At 49.5% G+C, this 13639-nt stretch overlaps 4 protein-coding genes across 4 annotated transcripts; 2 read left to right on the top strand and 2 right to left on the bottom strand.

Moving 5' to 3' along the window:
- Positions 1 to 654: 654 nt before the first annotated feature.
- FPSE_11773 (uncharacterized protein) lies at positions 655 to 2119 on the bottom strand (the record flags this gene model as incomplete). Its single annotated transcript, XM_009264890.1, has 3 exons — positions 655 to 1324; positions 1377 to 1659; positions 1714 to 2119. 3 exons carry the CDS (start codon positions 2117 to 2119, stop codon positions 655 to 657), a joined length of 1359 nt encoding a protein of 452 aa, XP_009263165.1.
- A 4895-nt stretch (positions 2120 to 7014) lies between these two features.
- On the top strand, positions 7015 to 10059 carry FPSE_11774 (uncharacterized protein; the record flags this gene model as incomplete). The annotated part of the gene is made up of 1 exon (XM_009264891.1): positions 7015 to 10059. The coding sequence occupies one exon, from the start codon at positions 7015 to 7017 to the stop codon at positions 10057 to 10059; it is 3045 nt and encodes a 1014-aa protein (XP_009263166.1).
- Positions 10060 to 10382: 323 nt separating this feature from the next.
- FPSE_11775 (uncharacterized protein) lies at positions 10383 to 11726 on the top strand (the record flags this gene model as incomplete). The annotated part of the gene is made up of 1 exon (XM_009264892.1): positions 10383 to 11726. The coding sequence occupies one exon, from the start codon at positions 10383 to 10385 to the stop codon at positions 11724 to 11726; it is 1344 nt and encodes a 447-aa protein (XP_009263167.1).
- A 448-nt stretch (positions 11727 to 12174) lies between these two features.
- Positions 12175 to 13109, bottom strand: FPSE_11776 (uncharacterized protein; the record flags this gene model as incomplete). Its single annotated transcript, XM_009264893.1, has 2 exons — positions 12175 to 12894; positions 12978 to 13109. 2 exons carry the CDS (start codon positions 13107 to 13109, stop codon positions 12175 to 12177), a joined length of 852 nt encoding a protein of 283 aa, XP_009263168.1.
- Positions 13110 to 13639: the final 530 nt, after the last annotated feature.

Below are 13639 nucleotides of genomic sequence, written 5' to 3'. Positions count from 1 at the left end.
TGCTGGTACTTAAACTTTAACATGGCGTTATCTGCAGCAGTTATTGAGCCCGCAAGATCGCCCTAAAACAAACACTGCATCAGCTTTATTATCAGTTACTCGTCAGTCACGCAAGAGTACGAAGAATCACCAGGGAGTCCAGCTAGTTTCATCAAGCAAACTTTCAACATTAGGTCTTTATTCATAGTAAGCATTTCTTTTGGGCCGGTGAAAGGTGATGCTGGCCCAGAGATCCTTGATTGGTGTATACCTGAAACCATACATCCCCCTTTGCATCCCTTTCATATCTCTAAACATCCTTTCATCTCATCTTAAAAAAGTAATAGTACGGGAAGAGAACTCATCTTCCCCAAGTCTAAACCATCCCACCGAATTGTAAGCCGAGAGTCCCCTCCTTCATCTCTTGGGGCTTTCGCAGTATTCTTTATAATGCTTCGTCTAAGTGGGTATATGCAGTCGAGTAAAAAGTAAATCATGTACAGAACTCCGAGGCGAACATCGACACAGTCGCGCGTAGTGTTGACTGCTTTCGTGTCCATCATCTCCGTGTAATCATGCATGTAGAAAAGCTGATGCGTCTATATCCGGGTAATAGCGTCGTTCTTTGCATTGCATCGTGGCATCGTCCAACTCAGAAACTTATTCAAGTGCTCTTCACAACTTGACCTTCTGACCAGTGAGTTTGAACCAGATAACCGCAATGAGATCCTCCTTGAACCGCTCCCAAGGATTGCGGTTGAGCCAGTAGCTGAATTCGCGATAGTAGTACATCTCGCCCCAGCAGTCGCGACCCCATTCACAACCTGCCATGTTGACCAAGAAGTCGCGTTGGTTCTCATCGTAATGGATGTGCGGGTTCTTAGGACCGCCGTCGGGGTTGCAAGCTCCAGGTGGGAAACTGTTAATCTTCCGCTGGTGCAAGAAGCCGATGTGCTTGCGAACCCATGGTTGCGTCTGATACAGCTGGTCCAGCGCATCTTGCTCTTTGTGCTCCCACTGCATGTGCCTCTGCTCGTATGTGACTGGGTCCCACCACACGTCCAGGAGTCGATCAGTCCATTCGCTGCGTCGCATGAAGAATGAGCCCAAGTTAAAGCCAGCACAATCCTGCGTCATAAGCATGTTGATCGAGTTGGCATTACCATCTCCGACAGGGCTCCGCGAGATCTCGTCGAGGTAGGATTCGGTGAGCGGATGCGAGATGTTGCGAGGGTTGAAGTAGTTGATGTCACGCTCGGCTACTTGCTCAAGCTGGTTGAAGATGTGGTCTTGAAGTGACACCGAGGGTTCCATGACAAATGTGTTCAAATCCAACCACCATACCCTTGTCTCGTTGTTAGTTTTGCCTTCCATTTACTTTCGCGGGACCAGCTTACCATTCCGCCTTGGGGTATTTCCTTAAAGTTGACCGGACAAAATCAACCTTCTCCCAACTCTCTCGCCATTCGTGCGCATACTTCTTCTTGGTGCTCATGTCGACAATCTCCAAGTCGTAGCCCCATCGGTTGACGTATTTTCGCTTGTTTCGCACGCTGTCTCGCTCAATAGCCCATTCTCGGGCGCCCTTCCACTCCATCACGCCTCCACCGACATTTGCGCCCAGGATGATGACGAACTTGTTACCGCCACCAAACGATCTTCGCCAGTAGTAGGCAAGGGCTGCAGAGGTTAGTATCGCGATTTGAGCATACCGGAGTATTATGCGCAACTTACGAGTAGTGTAAAAAATAGTGTAGCAGAGAGTTGCTACCAGGATAAAGAGCAGAATCATTTTGAGCCTCCTTCCCATTCGTCCATAGATCGATCGTATCCTGCCGGCAAACGGCACTTTTCGAATCCATCGTGGCCCTCGCCCACGCTTCTCCTTCCAACCATCGCGCTGTCCTTGAAACTGTGGGAGACTGCTCGATAGTCGTCGCATGTGTCTGCTGAAGAAACCCTTGTTTTGAGTTGAAAAGGAAGAAAACGTGCTCGAGGTATGAGGTCGCATTTTGGCCGATTCCCACACAACAGGTCCGCCGCTCACAGCTGCAGGAGTCGATTTTCCGCTGTCAAGGCTTAAACCCGGACTAGACCAGCCACCACCAGGGACAGGTGAAGGGCTTCTCGAAAGGGGCATGGAAGGTCCTGGAGTACCTAGAGGGGGCAAGCTTGGTGATTAGCCCGCGAACTGTGTTATAGTATGTGGTCGTCCATCAATGCCCAGTACGAGCTGAGCAAAAGATATTTACAAAAGAGGAGAAAAGAAACACAAGGGTAAATGTAATTTGGAGACAAGATGCGTGCGTGTTTGGTAAACCACAGCTCGGTGTTTAGGCCATGCAGTAGCTGAACACAGGAGGGGGAGATACAAAAGATATAGAAGGCAATGCGGGGAGAGCAACAATCAAAAACATGTCAGGAAAGGCGCCAAGAAGCCTCGAGGTATGAGAAGTGAGACATCAACTAGACAACCGAGAATGGAACCATAGAGAACATACCTGGAATGGGGGATAATGGGCCGTTGTGAGGCTCCAGTTGCCTCTGAGGATCAGTCGACAACAAGCCCGGGTTGATCACGATGTGGCTGACGGAAGAGCGTTGTCGTGAATGATGGCCACGGGCTGGGCGATCACTGAACGAGCTCGAAGAGCCGAATCCTGAGCGTGATGAAGCCAGCTTGAGCAACGTCGCAAGCGGCGACTTCTAATAATGGCGCCGCTTATGTCAACCGGGAATGGCGGAGGCGGAGAGAGGCCTGTAAAGGAGCGCAACCACGAAGTTTAGGATTGCGGATGAATCCTTCTGGCAATATTGTATCTTTTCTTTCTTGTTCGTTCGCTTCACGCAAGGCTGCCGGCCGGATGAGCAAGGCTCGAATTGGAGAACGCAAAGGGCACCACACAGTCCCGACTTTTCCAGCTTGGCAAAGGACAGTTTCAACGGTAACGAAATGTCTTCAAAAATTGTCCCGACAATTGAACGAGGCACGGCTGTAACTGTCCTCGAAATGTGGCGCAAAGTAGGAAGGTCGTGGGCGGTCTAGCGTGTGGCAATCGGGTATCGTGATGGGTGAGATTGTGTGTCGAGAGAATCACGGTATACGAGGAATGTTCGAGGTAACGTATAAAACAGATGAGGCTTGGACGACCAGTCGATGAAGTAAGTGTAACGATGCAATGCAGTGGTGACAGAAAAAGGTTAGGTAGGGACTGACAGCCCGTATTTGTCGAAGTGGGCGGGTGATGGAATCCGCAGCAAAAGATAACCTGGCCTAGCGCAGCGCAAAATAGAATAGCTTCTGGCCCTGTTGTATCGAAGCTATCCCGGTCTGGTGGGTAGCGCAAATGGACCGCCGTTGGGAATTCGGTGTAATTTTGGATTCAACGGCCAAGCCGGCTGCGAAGCGATTCAGTTGCAGAAGCAGATGCAGCACTGGCAGGCAGAACAAACAAGTGCGGTGCAGTGATGCGGTGCAAGGTGATGCGATGCGACAGTGAAGCGGGAGCAACAGTCAACAGAAGTGCGATCAAGTGTTTGGTGGATGTCGCAATTCTGAGATGATGCGGTAGCCGACAGACGGCACACTAACGAATTAGCCGAGTCTGTTTATCTACCTCGTTTTCGATAAGAATCTCGTATTGCATCCCTCGCTTCTAATCAGAAAGGGAAGTCGTCGATGTTAAAGGATGGAGAACTAAAAAAAAAATTGCAATCAGTCAATTTACCCCTACGACGGCTAAGCAAAGGCCATGTGGGTGGTTGCACTCTCAGGGGGACGAACGTCCATGTTCCTTTTCAAAAAAGGATTAGGGGATCCTAGCACATTCAAGCCAAGATGCTACTATACTACACTGGGTTTGAAGGCATCCTGTAAGAATTTCCCTTCATTTTTCCTCCTCTTTTTCTTCTTCTCGAGACTGGTCTAGGGGATCCATATCTCATCTCACATCTCATCTCTGTGCAACAAAGATCCATGCAGGTACATGCACAAGCACAAGGACAGATACAGACAGACACAGAGTCCCTGTTTGCTTGTCTCGAAAAGATGACAAGCTGCAGTCAGCCTCTTGGTCCATTGCATGCAGCTTGAGTTACCTCGCTGATGATCGCTATGGTTTTCAGCATATGTCCTGCCCGCAATCAAGTCGCCAAAGATAAATTCAGTCATTTAGCCTTAATAGGCTTGGACCCCTATCTAAAGTGAGATGATGAAGAAAAAACGTGAAATTACGTCACAGTTCATTCTCAAAAAATGTACCGAGACAATTAAACTGCGACACATGCACCTAAATTGGGTGCCTCAGTAGGGGATATCACTTTATCGGCCACGTCCCGGTATGTCTCTCAGGACAAAGATGTCTTGTTCGATTCTGTGGGAAGCTTCAATACAATTAGTACATCTGTAATGAGCTTCTTGCGAAATAACTGTTGCTCCTCGGTATTTACTCATGACATTTCTGTAGGACCTGACCCCACATTCCTCATGCAAATTGGCCCTGGACTTTCAGTGGTTGTTGAATTTTAGGTTCGGGATTCAGGGGTGCTGCCTGTCACTTGCCCGCTGGATGAATACCTACAGGTTAGCAGGTAGCTGTCGAGTCAAGCCCTCGCATTTCTGAACTGCCGGAAACAAAATCTCGTCAGTCATGATTCATGAACAAAGACTTCAATAGACGCTCGTTTTTTGAGTTTCGAAGCATGGTAGGAGTGACTCCCTGGCTCCTCTGCCTCGCAGGGCGAGTGCCTATGATACGGTACTGGTGGGTTACAACGAATCTGAGCCAAGTTTAGATGTAATCATATGCATATTCTAGAAACCTGTCGGTTGTGACAAATAAGCTACACGTGTTGTAGCACGTGTTCGGTTCAAGTTTCCAGCTGATTTGACATCTTCATGGCAGTCAATTCCTACTTGTCTACAGACTATAGGTAAGTGAGTAGTATCTAATGTCACCAACATTCCAAGGACTATCTTACTATGCACGGTAGAAGTCTCCTCTAGACTATGACATTGGGCTTGTCATTCATGTCACATATACTATAACTCTTGTAAGCAAGGGTTGAGTTCATGTAGGGTTTGACTGTTGGACGTAGCCGGTCAAAAGGGCAGTTTGCGTTTCAAACACGATGAACTCGCGATATCTTATGGCTCTTGATGTCAGTGAAGACGCCGGGTCTGTTTTGTTTTCTCTTCCCAACATCCGCTTCTCAAGTTAGTAGCCAGAGTGGTGTAGGTTAAGAACGAGGTACAAAACCTCAACGTAGGTTTATTGTGTTACGAACAGGCACTCATGATTGTCTTTAGGCAAACTCTACAACTGTCATTATAGGAACTTCAATTTAACTGTCAAATATTTTGCTCTTATATTTGGGCCTTCATTTGCGGTTGTCTCTTGGAGAAGACAGCATGGGGCAGCACGTGACCGAAGCTACCTATCCAATGTTCCCTTCTCACTCCCAAGACGTCGTCATGTCTGCTGCAAAAAGTAGCATGATACGCGTAACAAAAAAAGAGGCGAAAACGCCTCGAATTATTGTCTCACATTCGGCGGCCTCTTGCGAAACTCGCCCGAGTACTCAGAAACCGGATAATCAGACACCGGCATGAACTGTGACGAAGGGTTCTGGCTGGAGATACGGCCTCTAAAGCATCATCGGCCTGGATATGGCCAGACCAATTCAGAGACCTGATCGATGCGGGGAAGTGCAGAAGAATTCCTATTGACTTTTGTACTCCCCATCATCATACGAAGAAACGAATCCAAACCTCTGGATGTGCTAAAGAATAAACAGGAAATTGCACAACACGCCACGACAAAGACCTGAGCTGACCATCTACGTAGGAAGCTCGCAGGAAATACTATCCAAGATACTTGTTTGATAGAATCGAGCCGTTCTCATCTCGCGAATTGCTGCAATAGCTGTGAGAAAGCATCAGACGTGGCTTGGTTTCATAAAACCTCTAGTCTCGATCAGCCAACGAACATTGCGTGTCAAACCAAGTGGTTGTACTTCTAGAAAGAGAACCAATAATACTCTTTGTTGTTTGCGTGGTAATTGACGAACTGGATGATGCCGGATACCGGACAGTCTCACCCGGAGAGCCTCTTGATCGGGACGTGATCCAATCGATAGTTTTCCCGCATCTCCTAGAGAGACACTTTCTGCTCTCGCCTCAAATCAATCTCCCTAGTTCTTGTCAATTCGCTTCTGGTTTGACGTTGCAGTTGCAGGTTCCAGGCGCGGTCGCCAATCCAACGGCCTATGAATCACACACACTTCAACGCCGGCGCCTAGAGCTAGCCAATCAGAAGCTCGAACCCCAATGGGAGGGCGGCTATTCTACACCCAAGGATGCGCCAAGTCATTTGATTCACAGCCTATGAGCTATTGTTCAACGTTTGGACCTCAGAGGCTTTATTTAGCCATGCAGCGAATAGATGCGGGTTCCTGGATGAAAGCCAATCAAGAGGCTTTGCGCCCTTGATTCTGCTCAATCTAGATGGGATTTACGGATACCTTCAATGGGGTCCACTACCACCAACAACATGCAGGATAGCATGCAGTTGCGGGAGGTGGTACGGTATTATAGGCCGCATCTTTATTATTGATTCACTTGCCTATTGTTCCTCGCTCTATTCTTCTTTCTATTACAATTCGCCTTTTCATCTTTCATTTTTTCCTTCCCTTGGATTCTGTTGACATTGTTTGTTTTGAACGTGAATAAGCTAAGCTACCTATTCACATCCTATTGTTCAGGTTTCTTTCCTTTGTCACAAACAACAATCATTAACCTGCCTGTTATTTTCTTCATTTTCTTGATTTGACTCGTTCATTCTCAAACAAAGAATCTCTTTCGTCGACATCATTTCGCTCATACAACCGTTTTCTTCATCCATCATACAGACGACAAGATACATGATCACCCATAGCTCAGCTCTACATGCTTAAAGACTAGTTGCTGTTACACTCTTTAATCTTTGTCACATCGAATCCCCCACTACCGATATTTAATACATCACGCTTTACACAATGAACAACGCGACCCAACCACGAGAACCTGCGCACCCGCCGCCGTACTCGGAAACTCAACCCCGACGTCAAGAAGAATGGGAGGATTGGGAAGACGACGAGCCCATCACACCGATTGACGCCGGTGAGCAAGTCTTTCCTCCCCCATTGAACGTCGGAGCTAGAAATTCGAAGCTTGCTGCACGACGATCATCGAGAGCGTCTGCTACAAGGGTCAATCGAGTTAAGTCACGACAGAGACAAAAGGCCCAGAATGAAAAGGCTGGAATCAAGCTCATCACCGACATGTCATCTTTCAGACGCCAAAACTACATGCCAACACCGGTTGAACGTACTGGAAAGTTTGTCGATGCGGCTGCTCTAAAGGCATTGGAAGGAGAGCCGACCTCGGCTTCGGTAGGGAACTGGAACTGGTTCAAAAAGAGTAAAGACCAAAGCCCGGCCACTGCATCATCGCAGTCATCAGCTAGGCCAGCTCAGTCAGCTCGTACTCCGGACAACAACAAGCTTTCTCCAGATGATAGACCTATTGTTATTGGCCTAGCTTTCTCGTCTGAGGAAGCGAGCATCGCTTCCCGATACGATGCCACTCCAACACCCATCGAGCCCCCATCACAGCAGTATCTGCCTCGGAACCCTGTGAACACTTCAGTTTCGCCTCTCGTACCTGCCCAGCAGAAATCTGTGTGGTCGCCCGACACCCCGGATACTGTGTCCTCATTCAGTACCATTCGCTACACTTCCAGTATATATTCACAGTTCCCGTCCCCTGGTACGACCACGGCTGGCAATGTCCCTCCCGTACCAGCCGTCCCAGCAAACTTCAAGAAATCAGCTCATCAGAGGCTCATCAGCTTGGAGCTAGGCGGAAGGACCCCTGACGAGTCTGATGGTGGTACTCCGTGCACATTGTTCGAAGAAGATGGAACTCCAAGCCCAAACAAGCAAGTCAAGGCAAAGACGTCAGTTCTGACGCCAGACAGTGCTGCATCCAAGTCCCGTGGCTGGTGGGATCACCATGTCGTCACTCCTTTCATGGAGAACCGACTGACGTTCACTACCAGCCCAAAAGCGTACACTGAATCTCCAAGGACTATTCGAGGGGATGAATGGTGGAACAAACCGGAGACAAAAAGCCCAGAAGGATATTATCTTACACCAAAGTTGAATCCTGCTTCATTTCAGACACCTATTGTCAAAGCCCCCACACCACGCCGGACACCGTCGCCTCGTATTGAGCATACCCAGGAGTGCGAGTCCGGCCCTTCGACCGCAAGAGCATCTCCAGTTCCCGAAGCCACCACTTTCTCAGAGAAACCCCAGATTCTCGTAACAGAAGAAGAGAGCGTTAGCGAGCAGCTTCCTGCGTATTCTCCTCCTGAGAAGACAGGCCAGACTGCTCCTATTAGATACAGAGCAGTCTTCCCACCTGGACATCCGCTCCAAAGTCAATTTCCGCCATCTCCATCTCCAGCTCCTGCATCCCCGGGCCCCGTATCTCCAGGCCTCTCATCTACCATGTCCTCACAACGGGCCGATCAGATGACTGATATCCCGCTCACGCCCGCTCCTCGAGACAACTTGCGTCTCTCACAAATGCCACTTCCGACACGCCCATTAGGTACGGCAGTGCCACGTGAACACCCACACAGCGATGCTGGCTTTGTGACCAAGACCGAGCGTCAGAGACGTCGTAACGAAAAGGAAGAATCTGTTGCTCGTCGCCTGGGTGGTTTCTGGAGAGGCAGAGGATGTGTTCCAAAGAGAGGTTGCTTTGGCCGAACGGGGCGAGAGGGCCGCCAACGACGTCGAGTCTGGATGATTGTTCTAGGAATCCTTCTCGTCATCATAATTCTGGCGATCACTCTGGGTGTGGTTTTGACGCGACCCAAACATTCGGAAGAAGTGCCATCAATTTGGGTTAACTTGACAGACTTTCCACCCATGCCTACAGGAGACCTGTCTATCGTTGGACCAGACAATACCGCCGAAAGAAGTGGCTGCACTGAGCCATCTACCATGTGGAGCTGCTCTCTGCCTAAAGAACAGCATGACTCCGTGAAGCCTTACAACGCCAACCAGCCCACTATCATGATGCAGATTCAGTGGGATAACAGTACCCGCAAGAACTGGGATACTCCCAACGGAGATGCACCTTCAGCGAAGGCACGCCGAAGCATGGGAAGCGCTGTGAATGCAGGAAACATCATTCGAGCACGTCAGACACCCGATTTCAACCCCAGTCCTGATCCACCCCAGTTCAAGGAAATGTGGTTTTTGGGAAACACCACCGACGGTATTGTGTCTGATGAAAAAGGAGGCGAGGCTACCCCTTTTTACATCAGCTTGATTGACCCCGCTGAAGAGGACGCGCGCAAAGAGCTTACCAAGCGACAAACTGCGGCAGATTTGAACGTCAGCATCCCTGACCTCCTTCCATCCCCCGACCTCACCCAAGATGGTGCTCCTAAGCCTGCAGTGCTTCTTCCACAGCCAGTCCAACAGCCAGTGCGCCTCTACGACCGCGGTCTTGAGACGGAACACTATGGGTTTTACACATACTTCAAGCGTACCATCTTCCTCAAGTCCATATCAGCCCTCAACGACACCAAAGAGGGCGATATCCCGCTAGATGAGGATGGTGGTTGCAAGCAGACAGAAGCAAATTTTATTGTGACGTGGGCCGAGACACGTTTGCTCGTTCAGATCTGGACACGCACTTTGGCTGCCAACCAGTCGAAACTGATCGATTCTAATGGAAAAGGTGGCATCGACAGTTCAGCAGAGCTCATCCGACCAGGAACGATGCCGTACCCTGTCACAGTCACCATGGACACACATGGAGGAGACCCGGCAAAGAAGTTTGTTTGGGATTGGCCTATCGACGACAGACAAAAGATTGATGCTGAGAAGCCCGAGCTGCTCGCCAACGACATTGGGGTGGGCGGTTCGTGGATCAACAAGAGAGCAGGAGGTGACGAGAAATTCGGTGGATTCGACGGCGGGACCGGAGGATGTCAGTGCATGTGGAAAAACTGGATATAAGTATCCTGTTACTTTTAATCTGATTAATGACGAGATGCATGAAGCATCGCCTATGGAAGCATTGGAACAGGCGTCACGGTACAAACAAGCCCAAAAGGCATTATGATTTACTAGCTACCAAAATTGAAATTATTTAAACACTCTGAAACCCCACTATGTTTGTATTCTCCCTAGTATCATTTATTATATACTTAACTTTGCCATATGATATGTCTATCTTCATACGTTGGAGTATTGGGTAAGGACTTCCTCCCCACGCGCCGAGGGTGGGGCCGTTCGTTTGCCGCATCTAAATTTCAACATCACTTGGTCTCGTATAACTCATGCCTCGTAAGATGCGATCTCTTTTATTATCTGGTCATAAGAGGATCTTACTAGGCGGTATCCTGCGACAGAGGCGTCTTCTGACAACCCTCGCAATTGAAACATCATGCGACGACACAGGCGTCGCTGTCCTTCGTCACACCTCACAGTCAACAGAACTTCTCTTCAACGAACGCATATCCTCTGATAACCGCGCTTTCAAAGGAATTCACCCTATTGTAGCAGCGAAAGGCCACAGCGTAGCTTTAGCGCCGCTTGTTCGTCGTGCGCTGGACGCTTTACCAGCTGCAGAAGATGGGGACAATAAGAGTATCTGTTACGCTAGTGGCGTGAGAAAACAGGTCCCGGACTTTGTGTCTGTAACTCGCGGACCTGGAATGCGTTCGAATTTAGGAATTGGCTTGGATATGGCAAAGGGACTGGCTGTTGCTTGGGACGTACCGTTGGTGGGTGTTCATCATATGCAGGCTCATGCTCTGACACCACGACTGGCGAGGGCGTTGGGAATGAGTATGGGTGAAGCAGAAGAGTCTAGAAAAGGGCCAGAGTTTCCCTTTCTCTCTCTTCTTGTTTCCGGAGGCCATACTCAGCTTGTTCACTCAACAGGTCTGACAGATCACTCCATAATCGCTACGAGTGGCGATATTGCCATTGGAAACCTCCTTGACCAGACAGCTCGTGATATCCTACCGCCTGAGATATTCGATGCAAGCGAGCATGTTATGTACGGTCGTCTTCTAGAAGCCTTTGCCTTTCCACCAGGCGCTGATAAAACTTCTGCTTACGAAGCTGTCTTTACGCCGCCAGCTTCTCGTTCTGAAGAAATGACTCCTCTATCCACAGGCTACGACTGGAACATCCCCACGCCTTTTCGACAAAGTCGCAAGCTCGCTTTCTCTTTCAGCAGTATCTATACCCACGTCCATGACATTGCAACAGCCCGCCCTTCCATGTCCATTCCTGAACGCCGTGCTCTGGCACAGCACACCATGATGGCAGCATTCGTGCACCTTGCAGGGCGACTATGTATCGCTCTTGATGATAAACCTGAGCTACAGGCTGCCAAGACCCTCGTCGTGGCAGGTGGTGTTGCGAGCAACAAGTTTCTCATACATGTTCTACGGTCCATGCTGGCTATCAGGGGCTACGAGGGAATGGAGATTGTTGCACCACCCGTGGAGCTGTGTACCGACAATGCGGCCATGATAGCTTGGACGGGCATAGAGATGTTTCAGGCCGGGTACGAGTCTGAGTTGAGTATCACGGGGATTGGGAAGTGGCCTATGGATCCTGAGATTGGAGAGGGGATATTGGGTGTCGATGGCTGGATAAAAAGAGACTGAAGGAGTAATGACTGGAAATTCATGAGCATATCTGTACTATCATATGCATCGTGTGCACTACCGGCGTCGGCGGTGCTTGGGCCAGAGTTGTATAATATCATACTCTTTCTTTTACGAGGACATCGTCACCAAGCGCTGAAAATTCTAGATCTCTTGTCTTTGAAGAGAAAACCCCATTGTAATATTTACTACAAGGTCCATCTAGAGCTCCACGCCTTGTACCGGGTGAGTGCAAGCTTCCCCTCTATCATCACGCTATATCCATGTGTACGCCTCACCTCACAGGCCAAGGTCTTCATTCCCAGTACTAGTCCTCTTCAGAGTTAGAGGGGCCAGCATTCTCCGAGGCCCCAGCATCCACTGCAGGCTTCGGAAGAATTTTGCGGTACCCATCACTAGTAGCATACTTTGGACGAATTTCGCGATATTCATCACCGGCAGCAGCTTCCTAAGTCAACTTGCTTGTCACGTTGGTGAACTCGCCCTTTTCCAGCTTTGTCTTCCAGAAGATGGGGTTGGTATCATTGAAGCCGTGCTTCACCCAGCCCTCCTCCTTGACATGGTACAGGTTGATGTAACCACCAGAGTAAGCATCTCGGTGGGTGGCGGCCAAAATACTTCGCTTTCCAAGCTCAAGAGCCTCCTCGTCTGATAGTTCGTACTTGTACTCGGCATCAAGCACACCATAGGCGAATGTCTGACCTGATCCAACACAGAAGAGGTTGCCTGCCAGGCGAGTGCCATCGCTGTCGACGTAGTAAAGGGCAGGACCCTCTTCCTTGGTAACACCAGCGCACATGGTGCCCATGCTGAGGCCCATACCCTTGTAGCTGTAGACGAGGTTGGCGAGGATCTTACTGGCGGCGGCAACGCTGATGCGGCGCTTGTGTCGGAGCTCGTGGAGGCGGCACTGCATGCCGAGCCAGGCGAGCCAGTACTGGCAGTCTGCAGCACCACCAGCCATGGTTCCCAGCAGGACGCTGTTGATCTCAATGACCTTCTTGACGGTTTGCGAGGCGATCCAGTTGCCGGCTGTGGCTCGAGAGTCGGTAGCGACGATGATACCGCCTTGGAAGCGGAAGGCGAGGGTGGTGGTTCCGTGAGCGATCTTGATGGGGCAGTTGGGGTTGGATCGGTCATCTGTGGCAGCGCGGAGCCATGATGAGGGCTGCAAGCAAGAGATTGTTAGTCTGGCCGCCAGACATAGAGGGTAAAGCTAGGTTTAGATAGCTCAATGCTTCAATGACCAACCTGAGCAACGGGAGGCATGGCAAACTTGATCGATAGATCACCACCCATAGAGTTCAGGAGCTCATCCTGCTCGTCGAGAGGCTCGTTCTGCTCGTACGAGGACCGGCTGTATTGCGAGACAAGGGAATTCATATTGGCTGTATCGGAGAAGAAGGAGTCGGAAGTTTATCGACTTGTAATGATGGGTCGAAGCTGATGCTGTTCAAGTGCCTCGGATCCTAAAGCTTTCGGTGACTTTTAGACGACCGAAAGAAGCCTTGCCCTAGTTGACAAATATTGAGGCTATCGTGTCGGGATGTTATCGTTATATCGTGATCGAGATTGGTGTTGTTGGCGTTAAAAGGTGGATGATGGGTTGTCAAGGTGGAAATGGAGGTGGGAATGCGTAGCTCCAGACAAGGAAGCTGAGGCTCAGGCAGCTTCCAATGCGCGCGTCAACTGAACCTCCAAATTCGGTACGTACCGCGGGCGTTCTAGTGACGCTGTCCCCCTCAACTGGAAAGTGTAGTGGCCTTGTCTTGAATATTGCCTCATAATTCAGGCATTCACAATACATCACCAAATATCAAGAAATGCAAGTTCTCTGCCTTTCAAAATATCATCACAGTCGCTGACTTTATGATTTTTAAACATAAGTTTTACTCATTGATCGCTTCTTAGGT

The sequence above is a fragment of the Fusarium pseudograminearum genome, chromosome 4 (assembly GCF_000303195.2).
Source record: "Fusarium pseudograminearum CS3096 chromosome 4, whole genome shotgun sequence".
In the NCBI taxonomy this organism is placed as follows: domain Eukaryota; kingdom Fungi; phylum Ascomycota; class Sordariomycetes; order Hypocreales; family Nectriaceae; genus Fusarium; species Fusarium pseudograminearum.
Note: the sequence above shows the minus strand (reverse complement) of the source record. Positions and strands in the feature narration are given on the sequence as shown.